The sequence below is a fragment of the Capsicum annuum genome, chromosome 1 (genome assembly GCF_002878395.1).
Source record: "Capsicum annuum cultivar UCD-10X-F1 chromosome 1, UCD10Xv1.1, whole genome shotgun sequence".
In the NCBI taxonomy this organism is placed as follows: Eukaryota; Viridiplantae; Streptophyta; class Magnoliopsida; order Solanales; family Solanaceae; genus Capsicum; species Capsicum annuum.
Genome location: NC_061111.1, coordinates 54,338,163 through 54,358,955, shown reverse-complemented (window position 1 = coordinate 54,358,955; position 20,793 = coordinate 54,338,163). Strand labels below are relative to the sequence as shown.

General features: G+C 34.4%; 1 protein-coding gene across 1 annotated transcript; it reads left to right on the top strand.

Annotated features, from left to right (window-relative positions):
* Nucleotides 1-12,951: 12,951 nt before the first annotated feature.
* LOC107874768 (phenylacetaldehyde reductase) lies at nt 12,952-20,793 on the top strand. Its single transcript, XM_016721515.2, has 6 exons — nt 12,952-13,222; nt 15,408-15,577; nt 16,849-17,040; nt 18,310-18,472; nt 19,528-19,714; nt 20,419-20,793. Exons 1-6 carry the CDS (start codon nt 13,102-13,104, stop codon nt 20,573-20,575), a joined length of 990 nt encoding a protein of 329 aa, XP_016577001.1. The 5' UTR covers nt 12,952-13,101; the 3' UTR covers nt 20,576-20,793.

Below are 20,793 nucleotides of genomic sequence, written 5' to 3'. Positions count from 1 at the left end.
TCGTGAGCCACGGCATAGATAGTAGTATTTAGGAAGTCTTTTCAAAGTATATAGGGTTAGGCAAGGATGCATAAACTTACCCCTCAAGCATCTCAGAGAGGTGCCAAGAGTATGCACCGTTAGGACAAGTTTAGAGGTTACTTTGCGTGTGATGAGTTTGGCCAGGTAGCCAAGGACTTTCTCTATTGTGTGATTCAAGATACTTCTATTTCAGATGTGAGAGGTAAGGATTTTACCATGGGTATGAGAGACAGTGGTAATGGAAATCGTGGTGGTGATCGTTGGCTATTCAGCTGGTTGGTAGTCGCAGACAGTGCTATACTATACCATCCAAACTTGAGGTAGAGGCTTCAAATGTTGTGATCACAGGTATCGTCCCCATTTATTTTAGATCTACATTTGTGTTATTTGATCCTGGACTGATTTTCTCCTATGTGTCTGCATATTTTGCTTCGGGTTTTGATTCTGTTAGCGAGTCTCTTGCCATGCCCATTAGTGTATCTACCAAGTAGGTGATTCTTTAAGGTGGATCAGGTGTACCAATCTTGTGTTATGACTTTCCCAAATCGTGAAACTTGGGTAGATTTACTTGTGGTAGATATGGTTTATTTCAATGTTAATTTGGATATGGATTGGTTGGCTTCTTATCATGCTGTCCTAGATTATTATGCTAAGATCATGACTCTACCTTTGCTAGGTATACCAAGGATAGTTGGGAGGGTATGCTTTATTCAGGTCCTAAGAGGATTATATCTTAAGTTAAGGCTCATAGATTGGTTGAGAGGGGGTGTTTATTTTATTTGGCTCATATTTGTGATACTAATATTGCTTCACCTCCCTCTTTGGATTCAATTCATGTTGTCCGTAAGTTTATTGATGTGTTCCCTACTAATTTGTCTGGTATGCCTTTGGATTGTGATATTAATTTTGCTATTGATGTGGAGCTGAGCACAAAGCCTATTTCTATTTTTCCTTATAGGATGGCCCAATTCGAGTTGAAGGAATTGAAAGATCAGTTGCAAAAGTTATTGGATAAGGGATTTATTCGACCTAGTGTATCACCTTGGGGTGCGCCTGTCTTGTTTGTGACGAAGAAGGATGGGTCTATACATATGTGTATTGATTATCGTAGTTAATAAAAGTGACAGTTAAGAATAAGTATCCTCTTTCTCATATAGATGATTTATTTTATCAGCTTCGGGGTGTTGCAGTGTTTTCAAAGATTGATTTGAGATTCAGTTATCACCAGTCGAGGATTAGAGCTTTGGATATTTCAAAGATAGCTTTTTGAACTCGATATGGTCATTATGAGTTCTTGGTCATGTCCTTTAGGTTCCAATGCCCCTACCACATTCATAGAGTTGATAACCTGGGTATTTCAACCGTATCTCAATTCTTTTATTGTTGTATTTATAGATGATATCTTGGTTTATTCCAAGAGTAAAGCTAAGCATAAAGAGCATTTACGGATTGCGCTTCAGAGATTGAGGGATGAGAAGTTGTATGCCAAGTTCTCCAAGTGTGAGTTTTAGATGAAGGTTGTTTCTTACTGGGGACATATGGTGGCTAATGAGGGTATTATGGTTGATGTAGCCAAGATTGCAGTGGTTCTTGATTGGGCTAGACCTACTTTTCCCACTGAGATTCAGAGCTGTATTCACTTGGCAGGTTATTATCAACGTTTTGTTGAGGTTTTCTCATTCATCACCGCTCTTTTTGACTAAGTTAACTCGGATGACGATTTTATTTTAGTGGTCCTATGCTTGTGAGGTAAACTTTCAAAATCTCAAGAGTTTGTTGACTTTAGTTCCTATCCTGACTTTTTCTAAGGAGGGTGTGGTATTTGCTATATTTTGTGATACTTTAGGTGTTGTATTGATGTAGGAGGGTAATATAATTGCTTATATGTCTTGTCAGTTGAATCCCCATGAGAAGAACTACCTTACTCATGATTTGGAGTTGTACGCGGTTGATTTTGCTTTGAAGTTGTGGAGGCACTACTTGTATGAAGTCCGTTGTGAAATTTTCTTGGATCATCGTAGACTTCATTACTTTTTCACCCAGCGAGATCTTAATATGAGTCAATGTCGTTGTCTTGAGTTGCTCAATGATTATGACTTGACTATTCTCTATCATCCGGACAAGACTAATGTGGTTGCGGATGCCTTGAGCCGAAAGTCGACTAGCATGGGTAGCTTGGGGCATCTTTTGACCTAGGAGAGGCCTTTGGTATTAGAGATCCAGTATTTACCTAACTAGATGGTTCGACTTAATATTTCGACACTTGAGTGTGTTTTGCAATTTATGGAGGCTAGGTCTTCTTTAATGGAGAAGATTTAAGCTCATCAGTTTGATGGTGTCGTATTGAGATCGACTTGAGATAAATTGTTGAGTGGCAAGGCTATGGAACCCTCACTTAATTTAGATGGAGTTTTGAGGATTGGAGCCCAATCTTATGTGTCGAGAGTGGGTTATTAGATTAAATTGATTTTGGAGGAGACTCATTGTTTCAGGTATTATATTCACCCAAAAGTGACTAAGATGTATTCTGATTTGAGGTAACATTACTAGTGGGGTGGTATGAGGAAGGATGTGTAAAGTTTGTAGCTTGTTGCCTTTGTTGTCAGTAGGTGAAGGCCGAACATTTGAGACCTGGTGGACTTTTTAAAAGATTATAAATTCTCGGGTGGAAATGGGAGCAGATTACTATAGATTTTGTGACCGGATTGCCTCCCACTTTCCATAGATTTAATAGTGTTTGGGTCATCTTAGATTGATTGATCAATTCTGCGTATTTCTTTTTGGTGCGGGTCTTCTTCAATGCTGAGAGGTTAGCTCGTATCTATATTTGTGAGATTGTGTGACTACATGGTGTGCCGATGTCTATCATTTTAGATCGGGGTTCTGTGTTCACTTTGCACTTTTAGAAGACTTTTCAAGATAGGCTTCATGCAGCTTAGAGTAGGCAGAAGTGTTATGCGGATCGTAGACTTTGTACCTTGAGATTTGGTTTTTGGTGATCGTATTTTCCTTTGAGTCTCACCCATGAAGGGTGCGATAAGGTTTGGAATGAGGGGCAAGCTTAGCCCTAGGTATATAGGTCCATTTGAGGTTCTTTGGACTGTTGGTGAGGTAGTTTATGAGTTAGATTTGCCTCAAGATTTATCAGCTATTCATCCAGTTTTTCATATTTTTATACTTCGTTGTTACATTCCTGATGAGTATCGTGTCATTCATTGGGAGTCAGTTCAGTTATATGAGCGGTTGTCTTTCGTTGAGGAACCAATCTCCATTTTGGCTAGGGATATAGACGGTTGCGTTCAAGAGTGATCCTTATGGTCAAGGTTAATTAGCGGCATCGACTTGTAGATGAGGCTACTAGGGATGTCAAGTGTGATATGTGTAGTTCTTATCCCCAACCCCTCATTGATTCAGGTATTTCTTTGCCTTCGTTAGAGGACAAATTAAATTTTTAGTGATGGATGATGTAACGACCTAAAATTTTGATAAAATATGTGTTTTTGTGTGATTTAACTGCTTTACCCCTCCCCATAGTTACATTTTGGTGTTTTTGGAGTGTGGGGTTGATTGGCATGGTTCCTGATACATTTTGGTGTCATTTGTGCTATATTTTGATTTTTGGTGGCTTCGAGAGCCTTATTATGGATTTATGTGGTTATCTTTTGATCCGTGTGATGGATGGCTAAACGAACTGTGCCAGCAAATCTGGAACGCCGATTTTAGTGTGGTAACAAGTTTGGTCTGATTTTGTGCTTTTTAAATGTCATTTCGACCCTTGGTTTGAAAAATTATAATTTCGAATTTTGGGAGTCAAGTTTATGAAAATGATTTCTTTTCAAAAATTTGATATTGTCATTGAGTCTGGAGTGTCGAATTTAGTATGGTTACATAGTTTGTTTACGTGTATCGAATTTCGAAAGAATCTCGAGGCCTTAGTAGAAACTTGAAAATTCACCAAGTTTCAGCTGTCATCTATCATGGTAGATGATCGCACCATACCCTATGACAATCGCCATATTTACTCCTGCAACCAGATAGTGTGATCGCACACTTGGTTATGCGATTGTAGAATCTAGGAACCTGGTATGGGTATAAATAGACCCCTTAGATCGCGAATTGGTCATTTCTCACTCATTCTTAAGAGCCAAAAATCCTAAAATAATTTGAGAGCTTAAAAGTGGAGCGTGTGGGTGCTTGAGAAGCTAGATTAACACCTATTTCTTGATTCTCTTACGGATTTAAGGTCAGAATTCACCCTTTTCTTAGTAAATTTCTTGGTTAATTTCTCAAAATCCCAAAACCATAGGGCTTGATTTTAAACCCTAATCTTACCCCTTTTTACTTGAATGATGTTCCTAATCCTATACTTAGTTATTTTTCCCCGATTCCATCTTAAAAACAACTTCGATTCTTGATTTTAAAGTGGATTTTAAAGATTTTACTCAGTAAAGTTTAAAAATATTTTTCTTCGATTTGAACCTCATTTTCAACTCGTTTTGACTTGGGTTTTTAGTTGTAGATTCTTAAAAGTATGGAGAACACATTTTTAAAATACAGTTATAATTTTGTTCTTTTTTTGAAAACTCATTTCGGGGGCCCATTTTGATCCGAACTAAAAGTAAGCAATATGGGTATCGCTGGCTTTGTATTCATGCATAGATTTTATATTTCTTGGTTTTAGTTGATCTTGAGATTATTTGTGAAACGTAAGGTCGTGGGTTGAAGCATAGCCAAACTATTTTGGCCTTCGAGGTAGGTTATGACTTAACTTTTTCAGACTGATATGGATAGTTAATTTATATACAAAATGCATGTCAGAGATGGGGACTAATCATGAAAAATGGCTATCTATGTGTTGTGCCCATATGGGGCTCTATATGTGAGTAATTGTTCAATTTGAAATATTATGTGATATGCGTGACTGTGTGGGGTCCTACGTGATGCTGATAGCCTTGACTACGTGTAATTGATTGTATTGTGTTGTTAAAAATGCCTACTATGGTGCTATTGGAGTATTGTGATATATTTATACTTGTTGGCATATGATATATGTGGAAATTCATGAATGGTTGAAAATAATGAGTGGATAATTGACTCATGTTATTGGTATATTGATTGGTTATGGAAATACTTATTGTGGTTAGTTGTGGAAATACTCTTTGAAATTATTGTGAATATTGCACCATCATCCTCATGACATCATACACATAATTTTATTGTTTTTTGTATGCTTTATATATGTATACCTGTTATTGTATGTTGTATTTGATTTGTGTCTTATGTTATGTATGTACCCTTGAAAAACATTGAAAACACTAGAAATACTGGAGATTCTGGAAACACTAGGAATATTGAATCTTATAGATCTTCTCAAAAGGATGTGTCGGAAAGAGTCATAGATAGTGGTATTGGATATTGGATCTTATAGACCTCTCCAAAAGTTATGTCGAAAAAGAGTCATGGATATTGGATCGTATAGACCTCTTCGAAGGTTATGCTGGAGGAGAGTCATGGATATTGGTTGTAACGGGTTAACGAATCCTCCATGGATCCTGCGTCAAGAGGCTACCTCTGTAGGTGTATATGAGGTCGTTTATGGGTTGATAAACCCTCCATGGGTCCTATATCGGGAGGCTTGCCTCCGTAGGTATTTATAGAGATTGTGCGACAACATCATACTTCACCCTCATTATCATCATTACCGTCATTATCATCTTCATTTGCATTCCTTATGTGGTGTTTATTCCATAATTATATTGCTACTGTGGTTGTACATATGCCTATTTAATCTATCTTTTCTTACTTGTACTTGATGCCTAGTATATGTGGTTCTCGTTTCTTTGCTTATATGTGGTATAAATATATACTTGTATTCTTTTATGGTGTTTTGTTGTATTATATGTGAATATTATAGAACTATTAGTGCAAGCGGTGTGGGCTACCATTGTGGGACATTTTCTAATTGCATGTGACATGCCCTTTATGTGTATTTTGTAAGTGTTATTATCTACTTTGCTTGATCGGCCTACGATACCTACTGAGTACAAGTGACTCATACTCACGCCTACTCTAACCTTTCGATGCAGGTCCTAGTTCGAGTGTGCCCCAGCTTGATTGATTTGGGCGATATTTAGTGCTTTCAAGGTAGTGGCTGACTTTCAGGCGTTCGGATGTATTTTACTACCTTTTTTTTAGACTGTGTCTTTACTTTCTTTTCAGAAACATAGTTTCTCTTGTATTTGAATATCTTATTTCATTTGAATTCGAGTTGTACTAGATACGTTCTTATATTGTTGACATCAAGTTTTGAGAGTTATGATTGTATTATTGATTTTGTTCTTTCCACACTTATTATACTTATATGGTTCGACTTCATTTTAAAAGCCTTACCCTGAGGGTATTTCTGTCTTTTTTTCCTTTGTCAGTTTGGGTGATAGGATTACTTTTCAAGATTTGCCGCGACGAGGTTGTGACATTCTAGGTGGTGGAACTACTACTTCATCATCATCAACATGATCACCTTCTTCTTCACTAACGTCATTATCAGGATTTGAGCTATCAAAATAAGGGTCATTCCCATCCAATTCACCTTCAAATCTAGCCTTTTTGTTGTTATAAATTTCCTCAAAAGCAGCATCTATACCTACAGATCCAGATGGTATGTCATCTAGTTTCACCCTATCAGTCTTTTGTTTAACCTGTTTTTTAATGTTAGACTGTCTAGCTTGAAGAAACTTTTCATTCAAGTAACTCAAATCATCAATGTTTTCATTAACATCATAACGTGAATCACAATTATTGCCATTGTTATCTAAAACTACTTCAGAATTAGAAGTTTAAAGGTGATAAAGGGAGAAGTCATTAACTTAACCTTCCTCTAAGTCTTCTAAAGAAGCCCTCTCTTTTCCTTTGCCTACTCTAGGAGACTGATTTTTATTTACATACTCATTTTCATTTTTATCAAATAGTTGAGATGAAGACACATCAACCCTATCAGTAGTGAAGGGCTTGACACATCACCATTTCAAAATAGCAATAATGATTGACTGATTGCCACATCGACCCTAGACTTATGGACACTAGATTCTCCTATTTTCGAAGATAACTTTTGGGTAAATTTCACTTCATTTACATCATCAACAATTAAATTCACAAATTTGGTGTACTACATATACATCAACAAAATCTCCAGCTATTAAACTGTTGAAAAAACCTAAAACATCACTATTAGTTTTTATATGTAATAACCACTCTTTTTTTTAACCACTCTTTTTTTTAACTCTACACTCAAAGGTTTCAACCTTTTCAACACCTAATTCTAGTGCTAATTTATGAAACAACATTATATGTAACTCATCCACATCTACTCTAATCTTTTCAGGATCACAAATTTCATTTCCAGGATACGACAAAAAATAACCCCTATAGTTGAATTGAAGTGTCAATGTTGTTAAATTCATTTAGTTACCATGCTTGTACAATGGCAAGAAAACATATACAATTAGTCAATTTATACATATATATAGAAAGCCCTAACTTTTAAAGATAAAAAAAAAAAAAAAAGCAAAAAGCGTAATTTTTAAAAGAAAACAACAAAAAACTATAAATTTTAAAGCAAAAGATGTCGAGATTGCTCTCCACGTGTTTGATATGTTATAATGGACTACTGATGTCTACAATACCCAAGCTAGTTGAAGAAAAAAAATAGTTTCAATTGTGATTTTAATAAAAAAAAATTCTAGAATCTAATTGAAATCACAAAATATGCCATTGAAGGTTTGAAGGCATAACACTAATACATATATATCTAACACCAACATTAGACAAGAAAGAAAGCAAAAACCTCAAATTTTTCAATCTCAATTATGATTTTACGAAAAACAACCCTAAAATCTAATCAAAATCACAAAATATGTCATGGAAGGCATAACAATACTACATATACTTTCTACACTTGCATTAGACACGAAACAGAGCAAATACCCCCAAAAAATTTAAACGAAAACATTACGAATTGAGTAAAATCCTAAAACCTCAAAACCAACATAATTAGCTCGAACGAAAACCATAAAACAAACTCAAATATACAATAACTAGCACAATAATTAAGATAACTTACACCAATAGCTTTAATTACGACTTCCGTAATCAACAACAACCGATCAAAATCAGTGAAATTAAAGGCGCTAGTGAAAAATGTTAAATACAAAAATCTGTTGAGAAGCAAAAATGAAAAAAAAAAAAGAAAAAAATCTCTGATTTTTAATCCCTGTACACGTAATTTTCTGTGTTCATTATTTTTTAATTTTGTAATAACATGTCAGCGTTTGTGTTACACATTCAGGTTATTAAACCAAAAAAGAAATTAAAAAGCTATTTTTTACTGAATTAAAGAATTCAAATAACAAAAAAAAATGGGATAATACCCACGAAAATACCTGAACTTTAACCAAATTTTCAGTGGAGCATATTGAACTTTGCGGGGGTCCTATTACCCCCTATGCTTTTTTAAGTAGAATTTAATCCCCCCCCCCCCCCCACCAAACTTTTTTAAAGTGAAATTAATCCCCCCAAAAACGTTATACCCAATTTTTTCGATGGGAAGTGTGGTACACGCGTTGTTTCTTCTCCGTTTTATCAGTTTTCAATATTTTTTCACTATTACAACCATATTAAAGATTCCACAACTCAAATTTCTCCTACAAATCAAATTCTAAATGATTCAATTGAGTCAATTTCAAATTCTAAGTCCATTCTTATCACTCCAAAAGTTTTCAAATTCAATTATGAAGAAAGTTTCTTCATACTTGAATTTCAAATTTCAAGTTTCAATTACGCCATCTCAATGGAATGGAATTTCAATTTCAAGTTCAATTTCAATTTCAAGTTCCAAGTACGAAGTTGTAATTACGTCAAATTTCAATTGAATGGAACTTTTCTTTAATCTTCAAGAATGGAAACTGAAATGGAATCTTCAAGAATTCAATTTCAATTAACAATGGAGCAACCATTGTTGAAGAAAGGAAAGAAAGAAAAGAGAAGAGAGAAGAGAGAAGAGAGAAGAGAGAAGAGAGAAGAGAAAGAATGAAAAGAAAAAAAGCTTTAAATAATTAGAAAATTTAGGGGCTGTTTGGCAAAAAAAAAGTTTTTAACGTTTTTTGACGCCTGCGCGTGACTAATATATAATGGGCCAAGTGGCAGATATATGTCATTAAAATACAAAAAAAAAGTCTGGGGGGTAATAAGACCTCCGAAAAGTTCAGTATGCTCAACTGGTAATCCGGTCAAACTTCAGGTATTTTTGTGAGTATTCTCCTAAAAAAAATAGAAGTATTCACTTTATAAATTTAAATAAGTACAAGGGTTTGTGTGATTACTTATGAAAAGCATTACATAAAATAGAAAATAATAAAATAAAATTGTTATAAACAATAAAGAACAAAAAAGAAGAGTAGAGAGAATAGAGAGTAATTGTTATTTCTCTTGAGGGATGAGAGATCATAAAAGATTAAGAATACAATGAATAAAACCCCTCTATTTATAGAAAAAAATACTCCTAGTTTCTAACTAAAAGACAGATACTTCAAATCCTGATAGATATCAACTAGATCTTATTAGATCTTGATAGACATTCACTATAATGTAAATACATTTATAACACTCCCCCTTGAATGTCTAGATAGATAATGTACCTCATTAAAACCTTATTAGAAAAAATCTAGTGAAGGAAAAAGAGTACACATCTCTAACAATACGCATTTAGGTTGCCTCATTAAAAATCTTACAAGGAAAACCCAGTGGGACAAAACCTCGTAAGGAAAAAAGAGTACAACGCATATCAACTCCCCTTAATGAGAATATCCTTGAACCTTTGCATCTCGATTTTATGCATCATCTTCTTGAAACTTGCAATTGAAGGAGACTCAGTGAATAAATCAGCCACATTTTCACATGAACGAATCTATTACGTTAATTTCATAATTCTTTTGGAGCTCATGTATAGAAAAGTTTTGATAAAGTGTTCTTCGTTCTATCTCCTTTTATGAATCATCCTTTAAGATGTGTTATGCATGTTGCATTATATCCATATAAAATTATGGGTACATTATCACATTTCAAATCATATTATTCTCAAATGACATGTATCATGGACCTCAACCATACACATTCTCGACTAGCTTCATGAATAGCTATTATCTCATCATGGTTCAATGAAGTGGCTAGATAGACTGCTTTATATATCTCCAAGATATGACAGTTTCCCCACATGTGAACACATTACATGTTTGAGATCAAGATTTATGCAGGTCAAATAAACACCCAACATCAGCATGACCAATAAGATCGGGACTATAATCTTTAGAATAAAATAAATTTATGTATTTTATCCCATTTTGATGTCTCCTCGTAGGAGCAGAAATATACCTTGCTTAACAAATTGACTGAAAAGGCTATATCAAGCCTTGTAGTATTTGCAAGATACATTAGTGCACCACTTGCACTAAGATATGGTACTTCATAACTAATCTAATTTGGTATATTTCTTATTTCAGCAAATAATCTATTGCTTTTGAAAAATCTCCAAGAGTTTCAATAATTTTCAAGCTATAAGTTTATACAATATAAGGATTATCAATAAGTTTCCCAGAAACTTTTATATTTTGAATCCTTAAAGAAGTTTTCATATAAATTTTGTCAAATGACAATATTCAACATTTCATGTGTGACATCTTCAAGTGTCTGGAATACAAATCTAATAAGTTTTACACTTACCAAGATGCATTCTTTCATGTCACTTGATATATGTTTCTACGTCAGCATGCTTAAATAAACATAGAATTCAGACCCTTGTAATATTTTACACTATTGCGTCAATATTGTATCAAAGATATTATCGACGATTTCTCATTTTGTATCAGTTCACAATGTGGCATAACATTTTGAGATCTCGTTACTTCTTTATTTTCAGGTACCTAAACTTTTCATAAGGTTTCATGAAGTGTTATGTCGTAGGCTCTTTAAGAGCATATTGCCTTCTTATTATGATTATTTGCTCCTTATTTGCTCTTTAAGACCATGCTTCACGCATGCATAGACTTTGTCCTTTAGGGACACAAAATAAGAGCACGTGCAGCTTAAGCATGAAATGCTTTCGACATTTGACTTGAATTATCTTTTGAATGAGGATCTGATGATAATTCCTAACATATTTCATAGCTGCTTATAATCTCTCCCTTATGTTAGAAAAACTAACATACATCCTCTATCTTCTTTGAGGAATCCATCTTTGTGCATCATGGTATATTTATTAATCGTATACCGTACATTAAAATTATTATATGGACAACGTGTAATTCCTGACTTAGAACCAACTTTGAGGGGGAATTAATTATAATTTATTGGTCTAATGCATACAAGTGTTATTGTATGCAACATATCATATTTCAGACCAATACATGAAGCTTTATTCTCATTAGCAATGGTTTAGCTATTTATCGAAGGCATTCGATGCTAAACCATCATCATCAAAATAAATTGTCTTAATTACACAATCTGAAAATTATGCTCTTGACTCAATTTTGTTGAGCAAACAATTTTATGAATGTCAAACTGCAGGTTGACAATAAATATACATAGTGATCATATTATTGATGCATCTTAATAGATCACATGATAGGTAAACGGGCCCTTATTCATTTTTTATACTTTTCAGATTTTAAGGAATTCAATCCCAAAATTAGTTGGTCCAACCAACGTAACATGAGAACAAGCAACATTAAAGTTCATGAAGAATTTTTGAATTCTTCAATATATGCTTAATACGCAATATGCACATCTTCGGGATGTCACAATCGTTCATGTCAACTTATGAATTTACTTGTACTAGTAAACTCCAAGTGTATCATGACATGTGTCTTTACTTTAGTAAACTTCTTGTTTACTTTGACATGAATTTTGTATCAATAAATAATAAATTCTTAGTTTATTATGGCATGTGATTTCATCATGCTTTGGTAACTTTTCACATGTTTCTTACCACAGTAACTTGAAGATATTCAATCTTTCAATTATTCTACTTCTTTTAGAGATGGATTGTGATATCTTCACAACAAAGAATACATTCAAGTGTATATACAGTCACATTCACCCCAGGGTATAGATCTGTATTTGTAATAATCGAAATTCTCATTCTCAAGAATGGAATATAATCATACCTTACGTGTATCAAATTATGATAGCTACTACAAAAGCAAATTGAAGCATACATATAATTTATTGCCACCACATTCAATTCAAGGAATGAAGCATACTTAATGGGACATGTTTTATCACTTTTCACCAAACACCCATTATTTTGCCTTAGTCATCATAATATCATCAATATGGTGTATTGAGATTCAAACTCAACGACTTATCTATATAAAGGCGTCCTAGGCGTAAACCGATAGGACTTGAACCCAACATATTATCATCCATTTTGATAATATTGTTCTTGAGGAATAAATTTAAAACATAAATAGTTCTAAACCAATTTTTTTCCTCAAATTCAACAATAATTATATTATTAGTAGTAAAAGACAAATAACATAAAGTTACTAACCTTGAAATTACTTTAGATTTATAATCTCACCTTGTTTGGCAGAATTTTGTGTTGATAACGTGTTATGAAATATAAAAATAAGAATAAAAAAATATAAACAAGAACATGAATAAATAGAGAGAAGAGGAATAATTCTTAATTTCTCTTGAGGGATAAGAGATCATAAAACATTAAGAATACAATGAATAAAATCATCTATTTATAAAGAAAAAAACTCCTAATTTCTGACTAAAAAACAAATATTTTAAATTTTAATAGATGCCAATTAGATCTTATTAGATGCATTAAATACATTTATAACAAAAATAGGTACTAGCCATAATTAACTACCAAAAAAGGAAACAACATAAGAGTAGCTAGTCTTAAGGAGAATCTCTCAATTATATTATTACTTTTTCCATAATTCTTTATACCCAAAAAGTACTGCACATTTTTATTTTTGTTTTTTTGTCCCTTTGGTTTTGTTCATCATTATCGAAATGAGTGTGACAGCATCGAAAACAGTGTGTGTAACTGGTGCATCAGGTTACATAGCTTCATGGCTTGTCAAATTCTTGCTCCATCGTGGTTACACTGTTAAGGCATCCGTTCGTGATCCCAGTTAATTTCTCCCTTTTCTCCCTCTTTTTCTCTTTTTATTATTATTATTATTATCATAAAATGTAAAGTTTTTTTTTTTTTCTTTTTTTGACAATTTGATAGAGAAATAGGAGATATGGGGTTGTGATTTTTTTTTGTGTGTGTGTGTGGTTGTTTGAGTTTTGGATTTAATTTATGAAAAAAAAAAGTGGAAGAAAAAATTGGCTGGTCTGTTTGCCATGCAATTGATATTCTTGGAAAGAAATGTTTTATCCAAAAAAAAAAAAGATATTCTTGGAAAAATGCCAAGTTCTTTTTTTTCTTTGAAATATGATGGAGAAATGGGGATATGGGTTGTGAATTTGGTGGGGGGTTTTTTGATTCTTGGATTTGATTTTTATGAAAAAATTGTTGGTTTGTTTCTCATGCAATTGATATTCTTGGGAAAATGCCTTTTTCTTTTTGCAATTTGATGGAGAAATGGGAGATATGGATTTGTACCATAATAACAATGTGATAATTTGTTCCATATATATTGTGGGATAATTAATCCCAATCCATGGGATAGACAAACAAAAGTCTATCCCATGGGATTAGTAACAAATACCCCCCCCCCCCCCCCCCCAACCAAATGCATGGTTAAATAATCCTGCATTTTAATCTTGGATTATTATTCCGTATTCCTTATCACGACTACTTATAGAGGGATGCACTTTTTTTTCGGTTTATCTTAATTCAGGCCACACGTTGATTTTTTTTTGATAACTGTTATGTCCGGGACAGCTTTGGCATATCTCAATGACCAAGCTTGGACAGATGGGAAGAAATCACCTTGTGATTTTTTGTCTTCGTTGGGATTTGAACTTGAGGCCTCGTGATTCTCAACCCACTTTATTGACCGCTAAACCACATTCTTGGGTGGAACATGTGATTTTATTTTACAATGAGAATTTTTTTTTAATGAAATGATGGGTGTGACAATTAGACTCAAACATAGGACCTCTACCTGCACAGATACCATATTGAATTGGATGAACTGCCTAATTTTAAAATCTTCAATTAAATTTTAGGTAAAGAAAACGAGCTTTTAAGCTATTGGAGAGGGGACACTTTTATTTATTTGTCTAAGTTCTGCAATATCTTATTGCCTGTTCTGGTTTGATGTCATTAAGCTTCTTATGTGCTCCAATAGATTGATAGAAGGCTTTGGATATGGGTACAATTGAGGTAGTTTTTCAACTTTTTAAAACTAAATGATGTTGTGATTATGGTAAGATAGATTTTCTATTTTGACATACAAATATTGATTTTCTATTTATACATACAAATGATGGCGTAAAATGCAAAATTTGACGTCAAGTAAACCTATGTTTCTCGGAATCTTCAAAAATAATGACAGGTGTGTGTCGGATACTCCAAAAATAGAGCATTTTTGAAGGGTCAGACACGGGTGCTGCAACATTCTTGGAGAATTCGAGCAACATAGAGTGCAGGGGCGGACCTACCTTGTATTTTGGGGTGCTCCGGCACCCACTAAACTCGACGCGGAATAGGTATAATTACATAGAAAATATATGAAAATAGGTATAAAACATATAAAAGCACCCACTAAAACAAAAGTTGGTTGGGTGCATTGGCATTTGAGTTGATTTTAAGGTGCTTCATTGGAAGGAGGTCATGGGTTCGAACCTCATTGAGGTTATTTTTTTAATTTTTTCAGTTTTTAAATTTTTTAAGCACCCACTATCCTTAAATCCTGACCCACTGATAGAGTGAAACTATCTCTCAAAGCAATTTAACTCGCAAGTAGTTCCAGAACAGGTTACAGTCAATCAGTTAACCACACCTCACTCTCGAACTAGATGGCATGGTGCTTATGCACTGCAGATCCTTTTCTTCAATTGTATTGTGTTCTTAGCTATGTCTATATCGATTTGGAGAGATTTTAGATCCTTTGAGACAATCCCACCTTGTGATTTAGAGTGGGCTTTTCTCTTTTTAGTACACTTATCAAATAAAATCAGTGTAGTAAAAAAAAAAGAATCTTAAAGGTTGATCTTGTTTTGCTCATCATTGGGACTTGAACTTTCACCTGTCCGCTTATTTTAAGATCTTAACTATGGAAAATTATATATTTCATTTCTTGTCGATGCCATAGGTTATATTTACTGCTTATGTGTTGAATGCATTGTGATGTTTCCTGCAGATGATCCCAAGAAAACACAACACTTGCTTTCCCTTGCTGGGGCCAAGGAGAGGCTTCATTTGTTCAAAGCAAACCTGTTAGAAGAAGGTTCATTTGACGCTGTGGTTGATGGATGTGAAGGTGTATTCCATACAGCATCTCCTTTTTACTACTCTGTTACAGACCCACAGGTCCTTTCCGTTCTCGTAAATCTGATTTTGAACTGCTTACCTTCATTTTTCGTAGTTCTGAAAGAATTCCAAAGTATAATGGCGATTTCTAGATATTGATAAAAGTATGGCAGTCGGTATCATTATTAGCTTAATATCAAGTAACTTTAGTTATTACAAACTCAACTTCATTTGCCATTCATCAAAGACAAGTCTTCTGTTTTGGATATTACAAGTGACAAGTGAACCTCGTGCTACATTAAAGGAGCTAGATGCTAATGCAGATGAACAATAACATGTGTCCTGTTTCTTGAATCAGATACTATATAACTTGCATTCCATTTACGCTGCATCTGATTTTTTTCCGTTTGCCTGGTCCCACTCGTATTTCATTCGTTCTCTTTTTTGGATTAAAGTTTCACTATATGTTGTCCTTCTTCTTTCTAGTTCCTTTTGTACGCTTAGATGCTTAGTAAATAAATCTAGGATTTTGTAAAAAAATAGACTACATAGAAAGCTGTAACAGTTTAGTTTCACGAAATACTTTCATCATTGTTACTTCTCCACTCTTGTAAATTTACTTGTTACCACCTACTAGAGTGAAATTCTCACATTAATATATGAAGTACCTAACAGAAATAGTAAAAAAGGGCAGCCCGGTGCACCAAAGCTCCCGCTATGCGCGCAGGCTTTGGGGAAGGGCCCGACCACAAGGATCTATTGTGCCTCACCTTGCATTTCTTGAAGAAGCTGTTTCCAAGGCTTACCTAATAGAAATAGTGCGAGAAGATTTTGAATTATGTCTGTAAGATAAATTGTCCTTGACAGTCCACTCTCTACTTTGGATCAACTCATGTATTGTGATTATAAAGCTATACGGTTATGGTTGGTTGAGGAAATTTTACATTGAGTAGGGGTCACTTCCTTAGAGGAAAAGTTGCGACAATGTCTTGAACATCACAAGAGAATAACTAAATTATAGGATATAGCTTTAGAATAACTAATTTGTCCTTTTAATGTAGTTGTTGTGTAATTCTGAAGTTTAAGGATTTCGTAATGTTATTATGGACCTTGTTTATGGACTTTTACTAGTTTATAGTATGGTTCACATTTGGTAGCCGCATAAGATTAATCATGTTCTCTAGAAAATGAAATGTGTATAATTTTAATAGTAGCTATTTTACAAAACTGACATCCGACTTCAATGGTACTTGAAGTAAATTAGCTTGTTTGTATGGCCTTTTAGAGTTTGTTCCCACTTCAAATCAACTCTACATCTGCCCATGTTTCAGGCTGAATTACTTGATCCTGCTGTTAAGGGAACACTCAATCTTCTAGGTTCATGTGCCAAAGCACCATCAGTAAAACGAGTGGTTTTAACATCTTCCATAGCTGCAGTTGCTTATAGTGGTCAGCCTCGGACGCCTGAGGTTGTGGTTGATGAGAGCTGGTGGACCAGTCCAGACTACTGCAAAGAAAAGCAGGTGTGCATATATTTTTTCTTCTTCTTTCTTCTTAAGCAGATTCTAAGACAAATGAAGGTATTACTCATAGAAATAATTAGTATTGAGCTATTCTTCTTGCTTGTCTTACCATTTTTGTGTGTTTTATAATATTTTGGCTAATGTCTCTCAAGCCAAATTATAGTGTGATAGCATGAATGTGGGGCCTGGGAGCGCTAGGGATCTACAAAATTTTTAAATAGCAGACAGAGGTATTACCTAAAAAATTTGCAACAAAATATACCCTCTGTAAGTTCTATCTGGATTTGTGATGAATTAGATGCACTTCGCCTAAAGTTACTTTTACCATGGATTGGTACTGCTATGGATGTAAGAATGATCCGGCACATTTCTCTTATTTTAATATCAACCAGAGCTCATTAACTGCCTATTGATACCACAAGCTCTACAAAAGAAAGTCCAAACCAATTTAGCAATACGGCCATCACTAGGAAGGTATAATGTGATCTTAAATTACCTTTGGTTGTAACTAAAGTTCTTGGGGAGCCATTTGTTTATGGGTCTTGATAACATGACAAGCTAATCCAGTTTAAAGAATTTCTGAGTGCTTTTAGTCACTGCACTATTTCTTATTGATATCATAAGTTTCTATTTTTGCAGTTATGTCAACTTTAATTTTTGATAATTTCTTACTTTGAGGGTGTTTGGATTGGTTTTTAGAAAGTAGCTTATAAGCAAAAAGCCTTACGTTGGGAAATACCCAACTTTTGGCTTTTGGCTTTATTTTACACTTTTTTGGCCTAAAGCACTTCTAATTTTCCGAAACGCCACCAAAATTAAAAATACTTAAAAGTCAAAAGCACTTAAAAATAAACCAATCCAAACAACCTCTTAAGGTGTTTATCAAGCACTTCTCTGGTTGGTGTAGGATTCGAAAAAGATTTTATTTTGGAGATTTGTGTTTTAAAACTATGCAGTTTCAGTAACTTTTCAAGTATAATGAATCATCTGATCTTGGTCACATATATCATCTGTTTTAGATGTGACATGTCATGTCTGGTGACGACAGTCTTTTTATAGTTCTGTTATGATTGAAAGCTATGATATTAATTTCAATGTGTCCTGTAAGTGGCCTTGTTTGTTTGCATGTAAAGTACTCACATATTTTAGAGATCTTCACTCTTCTCTGCCTGACCATCTATAAAGAAGGGGTTTGGGGGCGGGGGAGAATATAAATAATGTTTTCTGGATTTCAATTGTTGACATCTCTCTTCTCCTGTCGCTTTTTAGCTCTGGTATGTCCTCTCAAAGACATTGGCTGAGGATGCTGCCTGGAAGTTTGTGAAGGAGAAAGGCATTGATATGGTTGTAGTAAACCCTGCTATGGTTATTGGTCCTTTGTTACAGCCTACACTTAATACCAGCTCTGCTGCAGTCTTGAACTTGGTAAATGGTATGTTTTTTGAACTGTTGTTGTTAGTAAAATTGGTGAATTAAACGAAGGTACGGAAAGAGAGGGGTTCGAACCCTCGGTAAACATTAGTTAGATCTTTACCTCAATCTGGTGGGGTCAAATCGCTAGGAAATGTTTAAATCTAACAAATGGAATATCAAGGCCATGTGGAGCACCAAGGCTAAGGCTGTGTGCTATGCCAAGGCCAAGGAAGAACATACAAGCTGTAATTTTTTGCTTTATGGGCACCATAAGTAGACGAATACCCAGACCATAATCAGCACTAAGGAGGTCATTTGCAAGGCCAAGGCAAAAGATCTTTGTCTTTCTGGTCAATCTAGTTAGATTTCTCCAAACAATTTAACTAAAGTAAATGGATCAGAATCCTTATATGAATATGACTAGAACATCCACACTCTTGTGGCATATAACAATGGGGTTAAATTTGAGAGTAATTCATCCAAAATACTGGTCCTGTTTGTCTTTTTGTTATAGTTGGGTGTTTTCCTGTTGCTTTGGCCCGAATGAGGAGAATACATGAGTGAGGGGCTAGAAAACAGGTGGTCTATCGTATCTACAGTTTATCCAAAGATGAATGATGGTTGGGTGACATGCTTATTGAACTAGAGAAGTGAAGTCTCTTGTATTATTCAAACTAGATGGGAGAGCACTTTGTTTGTTTTTCCTTTAAGCTAGAAGACTTCTAAAGGGGAGCCAACCTTGGAGTACAATAGACCCTTGTGGTCTGGTCCTTCCCAGGACACACACACACCAACACACAAACACACACATAGCGGGAACTTTAGTGACCAGGCTTCCCTTTCAAACTAGAAGACTTCTAAGTAATTCACCTTTATAAGCTTAAATTCCAATCATAGACTAAACTAAACAGAACAACTGAGGGAGAAGATATAAATGATGAAAATGCATTAATAGGTCAGTAACCTCTGGGCCTTTTCTTTTCCCCTTTTTTCTTGCGATATTAAAATCTGTTCGTTCATATATTATACCATTCTTTTCATCATTTAGAATGTTCATTTTTCCATGCTATGTAGGTGCTGAGACATACCCAAACGCCTCTTTTGGGTGGGTTAACGTGAAAGATGTTGCAAATGCACATATTCTCGCATTTGAGAACCCTTCAGCTAATGGGAGATACTTAATGGTTGAGAGAGTTGCACACTATTGTGATATATTGAAGATATTGCGTGACCTTTATCCCATGATGCCACTTCCAGAAAAGTAAGTATTCAGATAAAAAAAAGTCTATTTTTGCTTTGATCACACAAATGTGCTATGTGATTAGATGAGTATGTTGATAGTGTTTTATGTTGAATGTGTAGATTGATTCTTGTTCACTTTATGTGTGTGTGAGAGAGAAAGAGAGAGAGAGACAGAGCGCACAAGAGACAATAAAAAGCTAGTGTTTTTCTGAATGAAATCTTAAAATCTGTGAAGGGCAATATCCTGTCAAATTTGATCATATTCATAACGTGATTTTAATTACGTACTCGCCTTAATATGATGTTTGCTTTATCCACTTCGAGTCATTCATAGATTGAATGTTCCATAATAAAGCCGTTTTATGACACAAAGAGCTTTAATTTGATACCTTGTCAACTTGACTCGAGATAGATAGGGAGTAATGACCATATGAAGTTGGACCTAGTGCATGCTTGTCTGAATCTTTAGTTTATCGTGAAGTTTCCAACTTTGCTTGGCCTAGTGATATTGTTCTAGTTTGTTATAATCCGCCTTTGACATGCAAAACACTATTTTGTAGTCATTATCACATTTGACGCCTTAAGTCAAAATTCTTAGCGTTGCCACATATTTTCTTGGGATTTTGTGTGTTTTTTTTTTTTTATATATATAGTCGTGGAAGTAAAAGTTTTTCACTGAAATTGCTTGAACTGCATTTTTGTTTTTCAAAATAACCTCTGTAGGTGTGGTGATGACAACCCATTGATGCCAAACTATCAAGTATCAAAGGAAAGGGCAAAAAGTTTGGGTGTTGAATTTACTACCCTTGAAGAAAGCATCAAAGAAACTGTTGAAAGCTTGAAGGAAAAGAGGTTTTTTGGAGGCTCATCTGCTATGTAAAAGGCTTTTATGGTTGTTGAACAATATTACAACCACCACCCCCTAAACTTTTTTTTTTTTTTTTTTCTGTTGGCTGATTTTAGAGTTGAGAAGTTGAATGCTATATCCCTTAATAAATTTCAACCAGACATGGTTGAAATTTCCTTGAGTTTCTATTTGTAGCTACTTTGGATTGGTTTGATGGAAGACATTTGAACACAATTGCTACTTTTTATTTA